Source organism: Lates calcarifer, unplaced genomic scaffold (genome assembly GCF_001640805.2).
Source record: "Lates calcarifer isolate ASB-BC8 unplaced genomic scaffold, TLL_Latcal_v3 _unitig_2131_quiver_1918, whole genome shotgun sequence".
Lineage (NCBI taxonomy): Eukaryota > Metazoa > Chordata > Actinopteri > Centropomidae > Lates > Lates calcarifer.
In genome coordinates, this window is record NW_026116005.1 from 1 (window position 1) to 19,661 (window position 19,661).

Here is a 19,661-nt window from a genome sequence, read left to right on the forward strand (position 1 = left end):
TATGGCATCAAAAATGGTCAAAAAATGTCATAGTTTAGTAAGGGGTCAGAAAAGGTAAAAAAAAAGGACATATAGTAAAGCGTGATGGTCTATGTCTGAAAGTGTGACAAATGTAAGAGGTCATTTCTAATATAAGCAATGAGAATAGGAATAGATGTCTGTAGCATTAGGGGCATTTGAGGGATAATTAAACTTTCTTTTTCTTTTTCAATTATATTTGTAATAAACTTTCAGGAGTTGAAGCTTTGGACAGTTTCTGTGATTAACATGCTCTGTCTCTCTCTCTACAGGAGGAGGAGAAGACCACATCACGGAAGAGGACAACAAAAGTAGTTAAATGTTCTTAAAGATGTTTAGAGATTATAAGACTTAATTAAGCATATCTTTGTATGTATTCATCATTGCATTAAATGTGAGGTGAGAGAATAAAACAATGTGTCTCTAAGTGGTCGAACTTCTGTCATTGTCTGTGGTTTGTTATATGTTGTCAAGAACAACAGAATCAATAAAGTTTTGTAACTTAACTTTGAGTTGAGTTTCTCTATTTTGAGATTAATATAAAACTAATGGGTGGCTAAAAAAACTAACCCTAACCCTAACCTCCAGCTTTTCTGCCACTTCTAGCCAGAGGTTAGGGTTAGGGTTAGGTTTTTTAACCACTCGTAGTTAAAGGTTAGGGTTAGGGTTAGAGTTCTTTTAGCCACTCGTAGTTAAAGGTTAGGGTTAGGGTTATGGCTTTTAGCCACCAGTGTCCAGAGGTTAGGGGTTAGGGTTACGTTTTTTAACCACTCGTAGTTAAAGGTTAGGGTTAGGGTTAGAGTTTTTTTAACCAGTTGTTGCTGGAGGTTAGGGTTAGGGTTACGTTTTTTAACCACTCGTAGTTAAAGGTTAGGGTTAGGGTTAGAGTTCTTTTAGCCACTCGTAGTTAAAGGTTAGGGTTATGGCTTTTAGCCACCATTGTCCAGAGGTTAGGGGTTAGGGTTACGTTTTTTAACCACTCGTAGTTAAAGGTTAGGGTTAGGGTTAGAGTTTTTTTAACCAGTTGTTGCTGGAGGTTAGGGTTAGGGTTACGTTTTTTAACCACTCGTAGTTAAAGGTTAGGGTTAGGGTTAGAGTTTTTTTAACCAGTTGTTGCTGGAGATTAGGGTTAGGGTTAGGGTTATGGCTTTAGCCACCAGTGTCCAGAGGTTAGGGTTAGGGGTTAGGGGTTAGGGTTACGTTTTTTTAACCACTCGTAGTTAAAGGTTAGGTTAGGGTTAGAGTTTTTTTAACCAGTTGTTGCTGGAGATTAGGGTTAGGGTTAGGGTTATGGCTTTTAGCCACCAGTGTCCAGAGGTTAGGGTTAGGGTTAGGGGTTAGGGTTACGTTTTTTTAACCACTCGTAGCTAAAGGTTAGGGTTAGGGTTAGAGTTTTTTTAACCCAGTTGTTGCTGGAGGTTAGGGGTTAGGGTTAGGGTTACGTTTTTTAACCACTCGTAGTTAAAGGTTAGGGTTAGGGTTAGGGTTATGGCTTTTAGCCACCAGTGTCCAGAGGTTAGGGTTAGGGTTAGGGTTAGGGGTTAGGGTCAGGGTTAGGGTTGTGTTTTCTGTTACTTTAACCTGTTACTGTAACCCAGTGGTTAAAATAATTGTAACTCTAACCTCCAGCTACAAATGGTTAAAAGCCATAAACCTAACCCTAACCTCTAGCTAAAATTATTCACTTTCATACAATATTTAACAGACAGGTGAAATAATCAGAGTTCAGAAGTCTTTATTTGAGTAAGATAATCCTTTATTAGTCCCACAGTGAAAGGCATGATATAAACAAGATGACTGAAGAAAAATGACTGACAATAATAATAAAAATGATAAACAATATGAGCAGTATAAACAGCACTACGTAACATAGTAATAGACTGACTCTGAGTACTGATATTGCACAGTTTGAAATAATAAAATAGCAAAATCAAATGACAAAAACAAAATCTTACCTTGCCCACAAACACTGTATAGAGATGTGAGTGATTGAATATGTGTGTCTGCGGAGAACAAAGGTAAGGGGCCTGTTTTAAGATAGTTCCTTTGTCTTAAGCCACATGTCATAGTATAGTAAGGCAATAGAAAACATCATAGTGTAGTAAGGCATCAAAAATGGTCAAAAATGTCATAGTATAGTCGTCTGTTGTAGCAGTCTACCGAAATGACGTAGCAAATTCATTTCAGTAGAATAACAGTAGAAGAAATATTAGGAAAGGTAAAAACTGTCTCTATCTATTTGTCTATTTCATGATTCATGTTTATCACTGAGAAATAACTATGTAATAATTACAGTAGGTTCTTATTTTACAAACAGTTTCAGAAGTATTTCTAGTCATTACTGTGAATGTAACAATAGTAAAACAGACTAGAATATTTGATACTGACTGAGTTGTAAAAAGGTTTGTTTGAATCATTGTAATTAGGTAACAAAAATGAATAAGGAGAGTTTTGGAAAAGAAAAATAGACGTGTTCTTGTCTCTGCAGGAGGAGAAGACGACAGCAGCTGAAGACCTGAAATGGATGAAAGAAAAAAGTGTTATGAAGCTGTTAAATGACCTCCACCATCTAACTGCTGTGAACAGTGTTGGTTTCCTGTTGTTACAGTGAAAACACTGTTTCTCCACCATCTGTAAAGTAGTCATGGGCACATTTTCCACACTCTGATATGTCTTTATTAAACACCTGTGAGAACATTCAACTATTAATTAATAACTGTATCAGGAACAGTTAAAAGATAGTAGTAGACATGTTCTAACAACTGTTTCCTTGTGGTTAAATGTCATTATCTTTTCTGTGGTTTGTTAAATGTTGTCTGGAATAAAGTCATCAAAACTTTTGAGTTGCATTTCTTTATTTTGAGAACGGATGTTATACAAATCATTTTATTGCATTTTATTTTATTTTTTTTTAATGTCATGGTTGCCATGTTTTAATTTTTTAAGAACTATTTTCAAGCATTTTGAAAAAAAAGTTTTGTATTTCTTTTTTATGATTTTTCAATGTATTTATCAAAAGTTTTAGATTTATTTTTTTAAACCTTTTTTAAACTTATTTTCTGTTTTATACATATGTATTTTGTATTTTTAGACATTTTGCAGCTACTTTGTTGAAAAACACTAAATAATACTAATTAAAACTGCTAAGTTACAGCAGCTTTAATTAGTTTGTATTTGTTCCAGACAAGAGGTTTTAAAGAGTCAAACTGCAGCTGAGATAACGAAGAGTCAGACTGAAAAGAAGAAACTAACACTGACCTTCTGGAAATGTCTTCACGTCTGTCTCTTCTCTCGGTGATTTCATGGTTAAAGTTTGAATCCTGTGGAGAAGAAAACAACACACATTAATATAAGATGTGATTTTTATGATGAGAGTTTCTGGGTACTGAACTTCAAACTGTCAAAAGATAGAGAAGCCAGTAAAATATATATATTCATGAACTCTGTAAATAATCTTTAATAATGAGTCAATCAAACTGTTCAGACCTCAGATCAGTTACTGGAGATCTATAACGTAATGTAAAGCTGTGAATTACCTGGAGGCCTCTGTCCTGGTCTCAAAGAACTTCTTCATTGTACAAAGACTCTCTCTGATCGTGGACAATGTCTCTGATCGTGGACGATGTCTCCCTCATCCTCAACAATGTCTCTCTGATCGTGGACCATGTCTCTGCGATCGTGGACGACGTCTCAGCGATCGTGGACGATGTTGTGGATGAAGTGGTGACACCTGGAGGAAATCAAAGAGAAACATACAAAGGAAAATGATCAGTACACTGGGGTGTAAATCATAATAATAAACCAAATAAATTCAATTAAATATCAACAAATTCTGGAGGAAGACGTCCTAGAGTCAGTCAGGAGTGGGGCTGGGTACCGAACTTTGGTTCTTTTATGGCACCGACCGAAATGCTTTGATACTAGCTGGTATCGAAAGATGCCTTGTTTTTCTGTGCTAGGTTTCTATACCAAGGAGTTAATCACTTGATCACGATCTAGTAATGCTGCTGGTGATTGGCTGTAACGTTACACGTGGTAGAGACATGCAGGAAAAATATTTACGTGTTACACCCATGCGGTTCACGTGTATCTGTGTTGTGAACCACAGTGTGTGTGCCGAAGCAGTTAAAAAAATGCGACCAAGGTCAAAAGTGTGTTTCCATTTTAGCAAGATTGATGCCAATAATTTGCAAAAAGGACATCGTTGCTGAGGCCGGAAACACGACCAATTGGATGAAGCATTTGAACGTACACAGAATCAATTTAAGAGCAGAAAGTTGCTCCATGTTCAACTGCATGAAGATTTAAAGGTCCTTAGTCTGCAGCAGTGAGAATCAGACACTGGCTTGTCATTTGTTCTTTCACACTGAAAATTATTTGTTGTTTATTTTTTATGTTAGAAAACTGCTTTGAGTGGTAAAATGCTAAAAATCTAAAAAATAAAACTCAAGATTTGTACCATGATATGTGATGTAATTTTCTGTGTTAGAACTGATTTGATAAAACTGGTATTGAAAAAAGTATCGATCGGGAACTGGTATCGAAGTCAAGGTATCGGCACTGAAAATTTTTGAATGCCCAGCCCTAGTCAGGAGAGTAAAACAGTAAAGAAGCTGTTTTTTTAACAACAGGAACAGGATCAAAATCAGACCTCTGAATCCACCACAAACCACCTCACTCTGACTTACTGCTGGGTAACAGTTTTAAAATAAACCTTTCAAGACACATAACAACCAGTGACAGTGAACATGATGGAGAGGATGGCAGTAAATTCACTGGGTAAACTGTCATTGTCCCCTAGAGGCTGCAGAGATCATTACACCTCCAAAAAACAACATCATGATGATTGATCTGGTCTGAGATTAGTCCTGAAGGTGGCAGTATGGGACAGGTACTGGAGCTCTCAAACTCATCAGGAGTCCTGGTCAAGCTCTGGTCTGACTCTAGACTCCTGGTCCAGCTCCCACAGAGGGGGGGTGGGGTCGGTGGGTGGAGTCAGAGGGAATAAATCCAGCCCCTCAGTGTGAGCTGCAGGATAAAACCTGCTGCTGCATGTTGATCTGACAGTTCAGCTCCAGGCTGCTGCACCTCATCCTCACTCTGATTATTCTGATCTCTGAGTTTTCAACATGTCGACGGCTCTGATGCTGCAGGAGGATTCCACCAACAGCTCAGTGAAAAACACGACCGGAGCTCATGACTGGACTGAGGTGAGAGTTTAGACTGAGACTGAAAAGTATTAAAAGTCAAATTCACATTTGACTGTGAATTAACCTCTGTGATTATTATTAATGCATTAACCTGTGAGCAGCAGTTTAACGCTGCAGCGAGGTGGAGCTCATTTATCTAATTTATAGACTGTTTGATTCAGAGGATCTTAACCTGAGGGTCTGGAAGATAATCAATCGACCAACAATCAAATAAATGATCAAGTTCAATCAATAAAGAATCAGGAGATGGTTCGCAAGATAGAAAAATACATATTTATGTTGTACAGATTCTATTTTTACAACTTTTCTCTAATGTTTGCATTTTTATTTTAAAGTTTCTGCAGCTCAGAGTTACTGTACAACAATGCAACCAATGACCAGGGATACTAACAACTACAGCTGTCAAATGAATATAAAGCAGCATTAATTTACTAGAGTGCAGTACTGGTACTAGAAACGTACTTTACCCCAGTACTGCACTGAGGAATAACTGTATATATGTGTGTGTGTGTGTGTGGGGGGGTTAAAGCAGCTAAATGCAAATTTAAGTGAAAAAACACTGATGAGCTCAGGACATCCACTGCTCTGTGTAAAAATGGTTCTTAAACTGCTGCCAATCATTATTTAACTAGTGATGAATAAATCAGAGCAGATTTAATAAACAAAATGATTTAGACAGATTAAATTCTATGTCCTAAAATGATTATCACCAAAATCATTTGTCTGCAAAAATGAATTTAACATGAAAAACTGTCACAAACTGCAAAAGGGTTCAGTTTGGAATTAATCATTCTTAACATTAAAGCAGCTGCAATACAGTCATTCATTTTTCACTTGATCAGCTTCTGATTTTAGCACCAAATCCTTCAGCTGAGGTTGAAAAGAGGAAGAGGTCAGTTATATTAATTAGAAACTCCCTGATGAAGTGAAGTGATTCTGGCTGCTCATCAGCTGCAAAGTCATTAAACTGTGCACAAGTCTCCTCAAACTCTTTCTTCTTCTCTGGGGTTTTTGTGTCTCGCCCACAGTTTGACTTCTTCTCTATTTTAAACACTTTCACACTGCACATCTGCAGCTAAGACAGACCTGAACCAAGAGGACAAGTCTGGGTTTTTCTGCTCGTCAACAATCCCAAACACTGCCTGTCTCCACCTGAGGAGCACTGTGTCTTTCTACAGCCTCATGTATGAGACAGATCATCTGCTGATATCTGCGCTCACAATGCCAATAAAGAGTCGTCTTTTGGTCACGTGTGGACATGTGTTTGAATTTAAAACATTAAGCATTAAATGTGTCTGTCAGAAACAAGCAGATTTGAAAACAAACAACCTGTAAAAGTGATCAGAAACACGTCAGTGAGCTGCCTCACAGAACTCTCATCAAAGAAACTCCTTTCTAATTCTAAACTCGAGAAGTTTTGTTTTGCTGAGTTAAATGTTTTTCGGTGCGACAGCGGTGACGTTAAAGTGAACTGTCGTCTCCTGTCTGCAGGTGTATGAAGCCGTCAGGTGGATCCAGCTGGTCATGGCTCTGCTCAGGTGAGTCACCCTCAGCCTGCTTAGAGAAGTCGGATTCTTTACACCTCTACATTTTGCAGCTTTGATCAGTTTCCACGTTAAACATTGTTCTGACCTTAAGACCTTTACTTTACTCATGTGTTTGTCTGAATCAGAGACTTTCATATCTGGGTCGCTCACATTGTCAGGGACCAATGGGAAAGAGCTGAAAGGTCAGAGGTCAGAGCACTCAGACAAAAGAAGAAGGAAATGTTCCAGAAATAATCCAAACAGCTCTTTTTCTTAGATGTTTTACAGTTTTACTTCCTGCAGAACTTTGACATTTAGGGAAGTTTCCAGAAGCAGCGTAAACCACAGTTACTGGATCAAAACACTGTGACTTTAATTCCGTCCACTGATAATAAAACTAGAACATTCCCCTCAGTATGATGTGATGTAGATATATGACGCCTGTTTTAACACCTGTCTGGGATCTGGTTTTCAGTGTTCTGGGTTCAGGCTCCATCATCATCTGTGTGCTGTTACAGAGACTCAGTCGGAGGCCAGAGGTCAGTCGCTGACACTATTTCTCACAAACACACAATCTTTTTGACCCTCCCAGGAGCCCATATATATCTGTATATTTAGAACTTTAGTCTCACTGGTAGATAATGGGATGATTTGAAAAATTCTCAGCTGGGATGTGAACTGGATCATGAGTGAACTGTAAACTCAGCGTACTGCCCCATCACTCAGTGCTGTGTGTTTGCAGCTGCAGCCTCTGTTCCTGCTCAGTGTGTCCGACCTGCTGCTCGCTCTCTGCTGGCTGATCGGAGCTGCTGTGTACTCTACACACTGCAACAGCCTCAACACACACTGCTACAACCTGCACACTGTGGAACAGGTAACACAGCACTACACAACACTACACAACCTACACTACCGCTGAAAATAGTCCCCAACAGATGCAGCTGTTTGACAAAATTACTGAGCCTGTTCTACAGCTGTGATCTCTCTGCTGGACAAAAAGCACAATGAGAACTGTTTAGATTTATTCATAAAATGATTCTTTAATACACAGCACAAGGTGAGACACATGGCCTCGGCTCATGCTGGTTTTCTGGGGAAAGTTCAGAGCTTCTCTAACACCGCTGCAGAATGCTGAGGGATTTCCTTGTCCTCAAAACAAACCACCGTGTGTTTCCGTAAACATCCGATAAAATAAGGAACCTTCGTACATAAAGCTCGCTCTGAATCCTCCTGACCCAAACAGACAGGTCACAGCTGGAAAATCTCAACTTCCTCCTGAGAAATGCACCTGAAAGCACCACCACAGTGATAACATCAAACCAGACCATGGGTGGGTCCAGATTATTTTAAGGTGGGGGCACAGAGGGGAACAACGATTAAACATGTGACAACAAAAACAACCACGTCACCAATCTCTCTCTTCAACTGCAGCTGAACTCTACACAACAGCTGCTAACAAAGACACAAAGGTCTGATAACATTATGGTCAGGATTCGTGCAGAGACAGAGCTTTTTATTAAACAGTAAGATCCAGAAACATCAGTCTCCGCCTTCAATCTGCCCTGAAAACACGTCTGCAAACACAATGAACAAGCAACAAACGTTCACTGTTTCATTCATGTCGTAAAACAGGAAACAGGAACCCTGAGACGTCACTGTAACTGTAACACTGTCTCCATGGTAACTGAAGCTAAGTCAGACAGCTAGGCTAACCGCAGAAAAACATTAGTCTTTTAAGTTTTGTAGCAGCTTCTCCGGCAAACTGAACCGAATTAATTTCTATGACAGTAGTTATCAGAGCACCGTGACTCACTCACACACACATATATGCGAGTCAACTCATTCCTGATTCTAGCATGTTTGCGAAATTTCTCGTATGTTGAAAAAAATGTGAATTTATGCAGCAGCTTCTTGACATGTTTGCCACCGGAAGTTAGCATAAAAACGAATTAGCTAACTTTTTGACGGCAACGATAGAATGCTAGCTGTGTAGCTCACACAGTCTACACACACTGTAGTTCATAGTTTGTTTTAAACAAAATTAAAAACATGCCATATACCTGGCGGACCAACATACTGACAGTCTTGTTTCTGTTTTATCAACAAAAAAACGGCGGGATTGCAACTTGCTTTACACAATGATTGACATCAGTAACAGCCAATGAAAACTAGGGGCGCACACGGGGTGACCAATCACATCACAGGAGGCAGTGACCAAAGAAAACCCGCGTCTGAACCAAACTCCCAAACAACTTTTACCAAAACTATTAACTGAACCTGATTTAAAAGTGATTCTACACACTGTACTGAATTACCACAACACGTGTCAAGGTGCAGGTTGGTTCAGCACAATAATAACACACGAGCACTTTTTCACTTTAAATGACTGTAAAACACGTCAATGCTAATTTTGGACTATTTATACTCAGTGTCAGAGTTTCACTAACTGTTTCACGCTCAGAAAAAACATCACGTTTACTCACTTTTCAGTTTTGAGAGGCTGGAAATCCTCCAGGAACAAGAACCCACGGCGGGATGTTGCCGGTCAAACACCGGAACTAGCAAACAGCAGCTGAGGCCGAGGATTCAAATTATACGTTCGGTCCCGCCTCCCTGTTCAGTGATTGGAGGAGAGGCCTGTCAATTAAGCCTGTGATTTATTTGAAGTCATTTCCATTGGACAAAAAGAACTAACGTTGTTTTCCATTCACCTGTTGGAAACCAAAGCAAACTGCAGCTGTTGCTACTCATCTTTTCTGTCTTGATAATTCTGCTTCATGATGAATCAGATGATTGTAGATTTTATTCTTGTTTTCTGTTTAAATCATGAATGTCCCATATGAGACATGACAAGCTAAGGATCGCCGCCATATTGATTCAATCATGGTCATCAGGAAATAACTTGATTGCTTGCGTTAATGATCTTTAGTGCCTCAGAAAGTCTGTTCTCGTCTTTCACAAACAGGTCCCATATGGTCTAGCGGTCAGGATTCCTGGTTTTCACCCAGGCGGCCGGGGTTCGACTCCCGGTATGGGAACAAATATCTTTGTGTTTATCCTGGACCAGGATTACAGGACAAAACTGTGGCATCTAATAATTAAGATGCAGTTAGGCTGGAGAGGATAGCTGTCTGTTTTTATTACAGCGACACCAAACAGAGTTTGGTGTTTCTGGAATCCTGCTCTGGTGGAAATAATTACAAGATATTTGTTCCCATACCGGGAGTCGAACCCGGGCCGCCTGGGTGAAAACCAGGAATCCTGACCGCTAGACCATATGGGACCTGCCACAGTGCAGTATGACTGCCAGAAGATCACTGAGGCCCAGTACAAAGATAATGTTATCTTGAGATAACAGGTGTTAGAAGTCGTGTTAACCACAGCTCTCAGTTTCTGAGGACGCCTCATAAAAAGCTCAGAGTGATTTATCTCAGCTCTGTCTTTAATACTAAGATCCAGCTCCCTTATAAAAAACAGAGATTCCCATACCGGGAGTCGAACCCGGGCCGCCTGGGTGAAAACCAGGAATCCTGACCGCTAGACCATATGGGACATAAACTCTATATGGCTGCCAGAAGATTATAGAGTCCACAGTAATGCTGATTGTTGTCTTGTGATAACCAGTCAAACAAGTCATGGGCAACAGAACTGCTTCAGTTCCTGGGCCAAGATCCAGAGCGATGCAGTACTGAGTCTGAGGTCAGCTCCTGAAACAGGACATCTTCATAATCAGGCCCTCAGAAGACCAATCATTTAAAAGGCGAGGACAGACAGGGATGGTCACCACACAGTCTTTGGGTCACATGTAGTCCCATATGGTCTAGCGGTCAGGATTCCTGGTTTTCACCCAGGCGGCCCGGGTTCGACTCCCGGTATGGGAATTTACTTATATTACTTAATCATGCCTTTAGTGACACAAGTGCTCGTTCACTGCCTCCAGGGTGAAAACCTGGAACCATGACCACAAAACCATGGGTGACATTTGGAAGCTTGGTACGACTGGCAGAATATTACTGATGAAGATAATGTCATTGTGTGATAACAGTCCTGTTAACCACAGGTCTCAGTTTCTGAGGACACCTCACACAAAGCTCTGTGTGGTTGAGCCTGTCTCAGTTCTGTCTTTTAATGCTGGGCTCTGGTTGGTCGTGTCCCTCCAAAGATCCCTGATACTAAATATTGATTCCCATACCGGGAGTCGAACCCGGGCCGCCTGGGTGAAAACCAGGAATCCTGACCGCTAGACCATATGGGACCTGTCTATTACTGTTAAGTTTCCTCAGCACAGTATTTTCCAAAGCATCTCACCATTGCCCTTTTCATTGCTCACTCACATAATCTTTAGCTCGAAAACAAGTGAAATAACTTTCAGATCCTCAGAGCTGAAGGTAAACTGAGGAGCTAAAGAGCGCCTGCTCTCTTTATCAGTTGTTATAGTCGTTCATTATATTAAAAATAGTCGTATCTAATTGGCTGAATGTGAAAAGACACCAGAACGATCCTTTAAAGTCTCATTCAGAATACTGGTGAAACACTGACGGAGGTGACCACGTCCTGTCCTGATATTTTGGGCAGTTTTTCCCAGACGATCCGGTCCAGAACTGATCCTGAACTGGGTCAGTTGGGGAGGTGAAATAGGGCAGCAGAACCAGGACAGTCCACAGACTGGACGTAAAAAGACAGAAGAGAAAAACTCCACCAAACATTTGTGACCTACATCCATTGTTGGGAGGCAGCGACCCGCGGGTCAGCTGCTGCTTTTATCCCTTTATCTCCTCTCTGACCGATGTTTACTGTTTACTGAGCAAAGAGTTCTCACACAAACACACCACACAATGAGTTACTATGATTTACTATGTGTTTTTGTCCCGTCAGATTCTCTACATGGCCTCCTTCTTCTACACACTCAACTACATGTGGAACCTCTACTCAGGAATCAGAGAGAAGTTCTACAGCTGCCTCGACGGATACTCTGTACAGGTACGAACACAGACCCACCTCACACAACAGAGCCACTCAGATCACCTGTACAACACCTGAGACACATTCACGAGAAATAATCAATGAAAAACATCCATAAAGTGAGAATCTTTAGATTAAAGTCGTCATCTGTAGAGGAACATAACATGGAAGCAGTCTGCTGATTAAGACCAATGACAGCACAATAAACAGTGATAACATGAAGGATAATCTGCAGATTAATGACATTTATCCTGGGTTTCTCCTCAGTTTTCCAACAGAGTGAGCACAGCTGGAAAAATCACTGCTGTTTCCTCAGGGTGAGAACGAACGGAAGAAATGACGTCTGTCAAAGATAAAAACCCCTGAACACACCTGTGATTAAACTGTTTACCTGTTTGCAGTCTGATTCCTGTGCTGCTGATGGCGCCGGTGTTCATCGGAGGAAACATCAGCCAGTGTCAAGCCAACTTCAGTCAGCCCTACAGGTGAGAGGAAACGTTCAGGTAATGTTATTCTGAAGAAACAGTGTGTGCTGTCTGATTTATTTGTTTGTCTTTTGACCCTCACTGTGCACCGTACCACACCAGGTGTCTGCTGATGGACACTGGAGCCCTGTACCTGACCTCAGAGCACCAGCAGCCAATCAGAGCCTGCAGGGCGCTTCACACCTACGGCATCTCCGTCTTCCTCGCCACCTTCATCGTCACACTCCTCAGCATCACGGTGAGTTTTCACACCTGACGTGATGTTGGTGAATCAGATAAACCTGTCGGACTGGCTCCGTGTAAATCCTCCTCTCCTGCTCCAGGTGTTCGTGGTGAAAGCTCGTCGTATTTACAGGCGGGTCGTGACGTCAAACGGTTACCTAGGCAACCAGCAGCGGACATCCTTCCGTGTGATGGACCGACGGATGCTCCTGTACCCGCTGGTCTTCGTCCTCTGCTGGGGTCCAGGTTTGTTCCCTCATCCTGATCCACATCACCATGGTTACTGAACACAGGTGACAGAGTTTGAAGTGTTCCCTTGTTGTTCCCTCAGCGGTGGGTCTGGCCTTCCTGCGGGTGGTGAAGCCCTCGCTGTGTCAGGGCAAGGCCGGGGTCGTCCTCTACATCTCACAGGTCAGTCTGAGGGGAAAGTCCACGGTGAAGTTCAGACAGAGGATTTATTCCAGAGGATCCAGAGTCTGCTCCTGGTTAACCTGTTCAGTAAACACTCATCTTCTTCAACCGTCCACGTCAAAGTACGGAGTACAGAAGTGTCTGTCAACATGATGATTCCTACAGAGACAGAGCTTTTTATTAAAGAGTATATCTGTATATCAGCACCAGACTCCATAGAGAAAAACAGGGATTTAACCAGGAGCTGCTGGAATACCACTGCCTCCATCTGTTAGTGTGTCTGTGTCACTGTGTGACTCTCAGCGGTGGAAGAAGTAATCAGATACTTTACTGAAGTAAAAGTACCACACAGTAACACAGACACACTAACAGATGGAGGCAGTGGTATTCCAGCAGCTCCTGGTTAAATCCCTGTTTTTGTCAATGGAGTCTGGTAGAGATATATAGAGATGTTTCTGGTTAAAAGATCTGACTCTTTAATAAAAAGCTCTGTCTCATAATGTTGACAGACACTTAGAACAATGTGAGTCTGTCAGAGACAGAAACGAGAGCTTTAGTGGACGGACTCTGCAGCAGCTGCTCACTGTGGCTTAGTACACAGAAGGCCCAGGTTCTAAAATACCACAGTTATCCTTTATGTTAATGACCAGTGGTTCCCAGCAGGTCCAAAGATAAACTAAATAATTCAATTCAATTCAATTTTATTTATATAGCGCCGTATCACAACAACAGTCATCTCAAGGCACTTTTCATATAGAGCAGGTCTAGACCGTACTCTTTAAAATAGGTATTTACAGAGAGAGACCCAACAGATCCCACCAAGAGCAAGCACTAGGAGACAGTGGCAAGGAAAAACTTCCTTTAAGAGGCAGAAACCTCGAGCAGAACCGGACTCAGGGTGGGAGGGGCCATCTGCCTCGACCGGTTGGGTTAAGAAGGAGAGGGGGGGGGGGGGGGGGGTAGAGAATAGCGAAAGAAGAGCATAGCATAACACAGGTTCCATATCAGATGTAAGGTGATACCAGTAATACAGCAGTAGTAATGATGGTAGTGATAATTAAAGTATTAACTGCTAACACAGCAATACAACTAATAGCAGTATAAGTCATTTCTAATTCTAGCAGCAGGTGTTGAGTGGAGTTGTAGGAGCAGCAGGAGACTTGTCAATAATAATATCTATAATAATATAATAATAATAATAATCTGTCATTGGGGTTGTTCTTTGTGAATCACCTCTTTAAGATTAAACTGCAGGAGAAGAGATGAAGTGTGTGACGACTTCCTCTGTCACAGCAGTGACTTGAGTTCATCCTCTGTCCTCAGGCTCTGACCTCGGCCTCTCAGGGTTTCCTCAACTGTCTGGTCTACGGATGGACGCACGCACGTCTCCGCCAAGCCGGCAGGACGGTTTTATCCCGGGACGTGGACACTCAGACGCCTCTGCTGCGATCGCAGAAGAGAAGCTACCAAACGCTGCCCAACATCAGCTGAGAGACAGACTGAGACTGAGGAGGTGCTTTCTGTCATCGGAGAGGAAAGTCTGAACTTTCACTTTACTGAGAGGGAAACCACCACGATCGTTACTCTGCAGGCGACAAACACTTCCACCTCTGATTCTGAACCACTGAGGCGAGAAAAAGGGAAGAAGAAGAGGGAGGGGGAGTTTACGCCAAGAGGAAGAACGACAAAGAAAACAGGATTTGAAAGAGACGTGGCAGCGTTCACTGAGCGCTGACAAACCTCACAGGTGCTTTGTTTTATTGTTCTTATCCAGGTCACATGACCCCTGGTGGTCAGTCTCTGTACAGTGGAAAATATGACCGAGACATGAAGGAAGAAGCTCCAACTTAAATCAACTGATTTCACCTCTTCAGTCTGTGGACAGACGTTATATCTGAAGTAGTTTTAGACTGAAAACTAATTAAATATCAAGTCTTTTTACAGTTTCATGCACCTGAGATTAAAACCTCTTTGTTTTCAACCTTTAAAAGCCCATAAACATTTCATATTAAGATGAAAAGGTGCACTGAATAAGTGACTGTGACTGAGGCGGTCAGGTTTGATCATGAAGCTCAGTTCTGTCCTTATCTCGCACACAAAGGGAAGTTTGAGGTCTGAGCTTCAAGAGAATTGAGGACCTGAGGCTTTTTTGAAAGGACTCTTTGTCTGTGATATTTGTTTGCATCTTTGTTTTTAATCAGTAACTGAGTTTTTAAAGACAAATTCAGTCTCACTTCTGTTTTGTCCTGCTGTTTGACGCTCTGCACGCCGTGCTTTCTGCTTCCCAGAGACCAAAACATTTTAACAAGACCTGAAGGTCAGAGGTCACAGGGAACCAGAGTGTACAGACATGATGAGGAGCTGATGAAGCAGTTAATGAATCAGACCTCTGAGTCTTTTTACTCTGACCTGAGTTCCTCCCTCGTAGCTGCCGACCAACCGTGCAGAAACTCTGAGCCGCGTGTTCATTCACAGAGATGGCGGCTGACGCAGGAGCCGGGCCTCACTCATTATGTGATGTGGTGGTGGTGGTGGGGGGGCGGTTCAGCCAGGACCTGCAGAACACTGAGTTTCCTCTTCACTCAGACCTCAGCTCTGAAATACTGAAGTTCAAAACGTCACAGCAGGAAACTGAGAATCAGAACCAACGTGTACGAAATGAAATGTCAGCTCCTTCTGTTTCTGTTCTGTGGCCACAGATATCACACAACAATGATCTGTGCAGGGAAAGTAACTACACCAGTAATCTGAGTTCAAGACACTTCCCACTTCTACTGCACATTTTACCTCAGGAACTTTCCTGCCTGGTGCAGACTCAGATTAACGACACCAAATATAATCAACACAAAAACATTAAGCTTCTCAGCAGAACATCAGTTCTGATGAACACACATGAAGTCATAAACGATCTGTTAACCATAAAAACAAAGTACATCTCATCAGATATGAAGAAAATATGCAGTGACATTAACTGACTTTGTGTTAAAACCTTTCCTAAATATGATTTCCTCATATTTCTATAGCACATTTATGTTTGTCATAAAGAGGCACATTAATCTGCAGAAGCTTTTTAACATCAGAACGACTGAGAGCCTTTTTCATCAAAGTGGTTTTAACTAGTCACAGTAACATCAGTGATCATTTTGGTGTCATTAAAGCAGAACAGTGTGAACCTGAGCCAACGTGCACAAAACCAGACCATGAAACTGAGGCAGCTAAATGGAATTCAGCCATCATTCTCTTCATCATTCACTCCTGCTGTCTGTCCATACTTTTAGTTTTAAAAATGTCTTTTCTTGCCTTTTATGGGAAAATCAACATTTGCATTAAAGGAAAATCCAAAGACTTCCTAAAGATGCAGGGACCATTTCTAATAATCTGATGGAGGATTGTACATTATCAGTAGTTTTCATTTAGATTTCTGTTTATTTTGTTGCCTTTTATTTGTTGATTGCAGTTTTATTTTTGTGTACATATTCATGCATACTGTACATACTGTTTCATCTCCTTTCTTTTGATTTTGATTATTCTTTCTCTGTCTGACACAAACTCAAAACAGAATAAATACAGTGGTTCCAAATGATTATGTGTTGTGAAAGATGTTGCTTGCAATATTCTCTCCATCTCTGCAGTTAGCAGCTAATGCCACTGACACTGTGTAATGTAGCTTTATGCTAACCTTGTAATGTCCAGTGGTTAGTAGCTAAAGCTAGCCTTGTAATATTCAGAGACGAGGAGGAGCTAAAGCGTTATAATTGTAATGTCCAAAAAATTAACAGCTCGTGCTATAATGTTAAGAGGTTAGCATCTAATGCTACCCCTAAAATTTCCAGGAATAGCAGCTAATGCTAGCCTCATATATAAAAACTCTAGAACTTTAGCAGCTAATGCTAGCTTTATAATGACTAACTGTTGGTTGCGCTGCATTACTTAGATTCATGCTAGCCTCGTACTCAGTGCTTCTTGTACTGAAGCTTTCTAACTGTAATGTCCAAAAATCTAGCAGCTTGTGCTATAATGTCAAAGGGTTAGCAGCTAATGCTAGCCTTATAATGACTGATTGTTGGTGGAGAAGCATTACTTAGCTTCATGTTAGCCTTATATTCCATTAGTTAGCAGCTAATGCTACCGGCATGTAACTAATGCTAGCCTTATAATGTCTAATTAATGTTGGTGGCACTGTTGTACTTAGCTTCTTACTAAGTATTTCAACAAGGACTGAGCAGGAAAATAAATGAACAAACAGCTGAGGTCAAACTGAGCACCCCAAAAACCAAACAACTCTAAATTCTGACCCAGTAATATCAATAATATACATGATGAATTTACCTTTTTTTAATGTTTGATCAGTTGTGGATATAAAATAAATCTGCACGTGTAGAAACATTTACCTCAGCTCAGAGACAGACTCATGTAAATTGTGTAATCTTTGCGTAATGTGCAGCAGCTCTGCCATGAAACATCCCAGTGTGGTGACATAATCTCTGTCAGCGTTTCATCTCAACCAATTACACACTTTGAACCATCCATCTGTTCTTGTGCACAAACATTCCTGATGAAGTGAATGAAGCTCCACGTCACAGCAGGAAAAAAACTACAGAACAAACAGGAAGAATTCTGTAGATACTGTCACTCAGCATGAAGACAGAGACGAGGCACAATAGAGCTTATTACTGGAGATAAATCATTGGATACTGGAGCCTCAGGTGTTTTGTGGTGACAGCTGATCTGTCTCCACCTCAGATTACTGCCCCAGGTCTCAGATCATCTCAGGTTTGTTTCCTCCATCATTTCAGTGCTAACATTAACTCTGTTAATAGCTGAAATCTGGTGGGTCAGAAACATGAGCCGTCAGATCATCAGGACAAAGGGACGAACTTTATTTACAGTCACATTTCTGTCTGTTCCAGTGAAGTGAGACAGGTTGTATGACTCTGGGGCCCTCTGGTGGAATAAAAACCACACGACACGTCCTCTCTGTGAGGTTTCACCCTCTGAGCAGAGAAGAACCTGTGGCTTTAACCGAGCCTTCTCTCCATGTCACGTGTAGCATGATGACAGTTGCTGCAGAGAGGGTTGTAATTGGCTCCTCCAGCGTCCACCAAGTCACTAACCGTCGTTTCTCTTTCAACATTTATTTTTCTATCTGTCTGTAAAGAGAAAACACAAAGATTGAAAAACACATCAAGCTTGTTGTCATCTTTGCCAAGGAGGTTATATTTTCACCTGTGTGTTTGTGCACAGGATTACACAAAAATAACTGAACTGATTTGCACCAAACTTGGTGGAGGGATGGGCCAGGATCCAGGGAAGAACACAGTATACTTTGGTGCAGATCCTTGAGTTTTTAGGAGGAGCGTTGTTTGGATCTTGATGTAAAAAAAAACTCAATCTAGACAGATGTGTGTAAGATCGTTTGGCCTTGGTGGAGGGATGTCCTCCACTGGGTTCTGTCCTAGTTTATTTTGAATTTGTTTTGCGCCCGTGGACAGAACCAGGTCTTTATTTGAAACAGGATTTTATTTCTGATTTCACCTGTTTTATCTTTGATCTCTCTCTTTTTCTCTCAACCCAACAGACAGCCGTCGACCCTGAGTCTGGTTCTGTTCATGGTGGAAAGTCTAGACCTGCTGTACAAGTGCACTGAGATATCTTCTGTTATGATTTGGTGCTATATAAATACTGACTTGACTTGATATGTGCTCAGGTTTTAAAACTGTTCAGTGTGGTTTCTGTCTCACCTCCCAGGCTGGGCTCATGTGTTGAGCATCAGTCACCACAGTCTGAGAGGATCTTCCATATCCAGATCCTTTATGAACGAGCCACTCAGAGTCATCATCCAGTTTCACTCTGAGAAACCAACAGCAGTTTAAAGATGATTAAAGTGATTTAGAATCTGTAACCTAAAGTTTACTTTATCAAAACTCAGCTCAGAAGAGGAGTCCATCCCAAACAGCATAAACACACCACAGAATATATTCCATCTGCTCAGTGTGGACAGACCTGACTCCAGAGTGGGACCTGGCATCAAGTTCTGGTGGGAGTAAGGACGTCCAGAAACCAGATAAACCAGATGATGAACCGGATGATGAACCAGATGATAAACGGGATGATGAACTGGATGATGAACTGGATGATGAACTGGATGATGAACCAGATGATGAACTGCTTATTGGTCGTCTCACCACCTCAGCTTCGACAACCCGCGAGTTGAAGAGATCCGTCAGAGCTTGCCCCCTCAGGTGGTCGGGGCTGCTGCTGACACCTGTCAGAGCAGCAGATCAGTCAGATTCAACTAAACTCTTTTTACAAACAGGAAGGTCACCGAGGGTTAGCAGGATTAAACACTTTACTAAAGAATCATCCCCAAAATATCCAAAGGACTCACCACCACCCTTACTGCTGCCAGACCCAGACTCCACAGAAAGAACCAGCAGAGTCAGAGCCAGAACAGAGAGGAGCATTTTGAAGGAAAACATGATGGATTATAATCTGGAGGAAGTCTTTGTCTCCCAGTCACAGCTCAGTCAGACATCCAGGTGATTTTAAAGTCCTGACGTTCCTCCTCCTCCTCTCTGATTGGACACAGTTATCCTTCACCTGTCCCAGTTAACGGTGTTTGCCACCTGGCACGCTTCATCTGTTATTTCCACAGAGCTGACAGTAAATCAGCAGATCAGAGGTGAAAGCAGGACAGCAGCAGAAAATCACTTCCAAGAAACAAACATTTGTCAATATATAAGCATTTAAACACTTTATAACAACTGCCACTGAGCTGAATGTGTTGTTAAAAAGAGATTCACTGAATTTAAATTCTAGAGAGAACC

At 41.5% G+C, this 19,661-nt stretch overlaps 2 protein-coding genes, 1 long non-coding RNA gene and 5 other non-coding genes across 8 annotated transcripts; 3 read left to right on the plus strand and 5 right to left on the minus strand.

Annotated features, from left to right (window-relative positions):
• Positions 1–1,533: 1,533 nt before the first annotated feature.
• On the minus strand, positions 1,534–12,230 carry LOC127139720 (uncharacterized). The gene is made up of 4 exons (XR_007810079.1): positions 12,108–12,230; positions 3,555–3,748; positions 3,277–3,338; positions 1,534–2,533 (listed from the first exon to the last, which is right to left on the minus strand). It is a non-coding gene; the product is annotated as an uncharacterized LOC127139720 (long non-coding RNA).
• LOC108892234 (transmembrane protein 116) lies at positions 5,093–17,198 on the plus strand. The gene is made up of 11 exons (XM_018689682.2): positions 5,093–5,228; positions 6,720–6,766; positions 7,230–7,293; positions 7,497–7,628; positions 11,630–11,734; positions 11,984–12,033; positions 12,118–12,201; positions 12,304–12,439; positions 12,525–12,669; positions 12,755–12,834; positions 14,158–17,198. The coding sequence occupies exons 1-11, from the start codon at positions 5,148–5,150 to the stop codon at positions 14,323–14,325; spliced, it is 1,092 nt and encodes a 363-aa protein (XP_018545198.1). The 5' UTR covers positions 5,093–5,147; the 3' UTR covers positions 14,326–17,198.
• On the plus strand, positions 9,721–9,792 carry trnae-uuc (transfer RNA glutamic acid (anticodon UUC)). Its single transcript has one exon. It is a non-coding gene; the product is annotated as a tRNA-Glu (tRNA).
• trnae-uuc (transfer RNA glutamic acid (anticodon UUC)) lies at positions 9,966–10,037 on the minus strand. Its single transcript has one exon. It is a non-coding gene; the product is annotated as a tRNA-Glu (tRNA).
• trnae-uuc (transfer RNA glutamic acid (anticodon UUC)) lies at positions 10,235–10,306 on the minus strand. The gene has a single exon. It is a non-coding gene; the product is annotated as a tRNA-Glu (tRNA).
• On the plus strand, positions 10,564–10,635 carry trnae-uuc (transfer RNA glutamic acid (anticodon UUC)). Its single transcript has one exon. It is a non-coding gene; the product is annotated as a tRNA-Glu (tRNA).
• Positions 10,938–11,009, minus strand: trnae-uuc (transfer RNA glutamic acid (anticodon UUC)). Its single transcript has one exon. It is a non-coding gene; the product is annotated as a tRNA-Glu (tRNA).
• A 492-nt stretch (positions 17,199–17,690) lies between the features above and the next one.
• Positions 17,691–19,390, minus strand: LOC108892235 (secreted protein C). The gene is made up of 4 exons (XM_018689683.2): positions 19,223–19,390; positions 18,838–19,099; positions 18,576–18,684; positions 17,691–17,984 (listed from the first exon to the last, which is right to left on the minus strand). Exons 1-4 carry the CDS (start codon positions 19,311–19,313, stop codon positions 17,853–17,855), a joined length of 594 nt encoding a protein of 197 aa, XP_018545199.1. The 5' UTR covers positions 19,314–19,390; the 3' UTR covers positions 17,691–17,852.
• Positions 19,391–19,661: the final 271 nt, after the last annotated feature.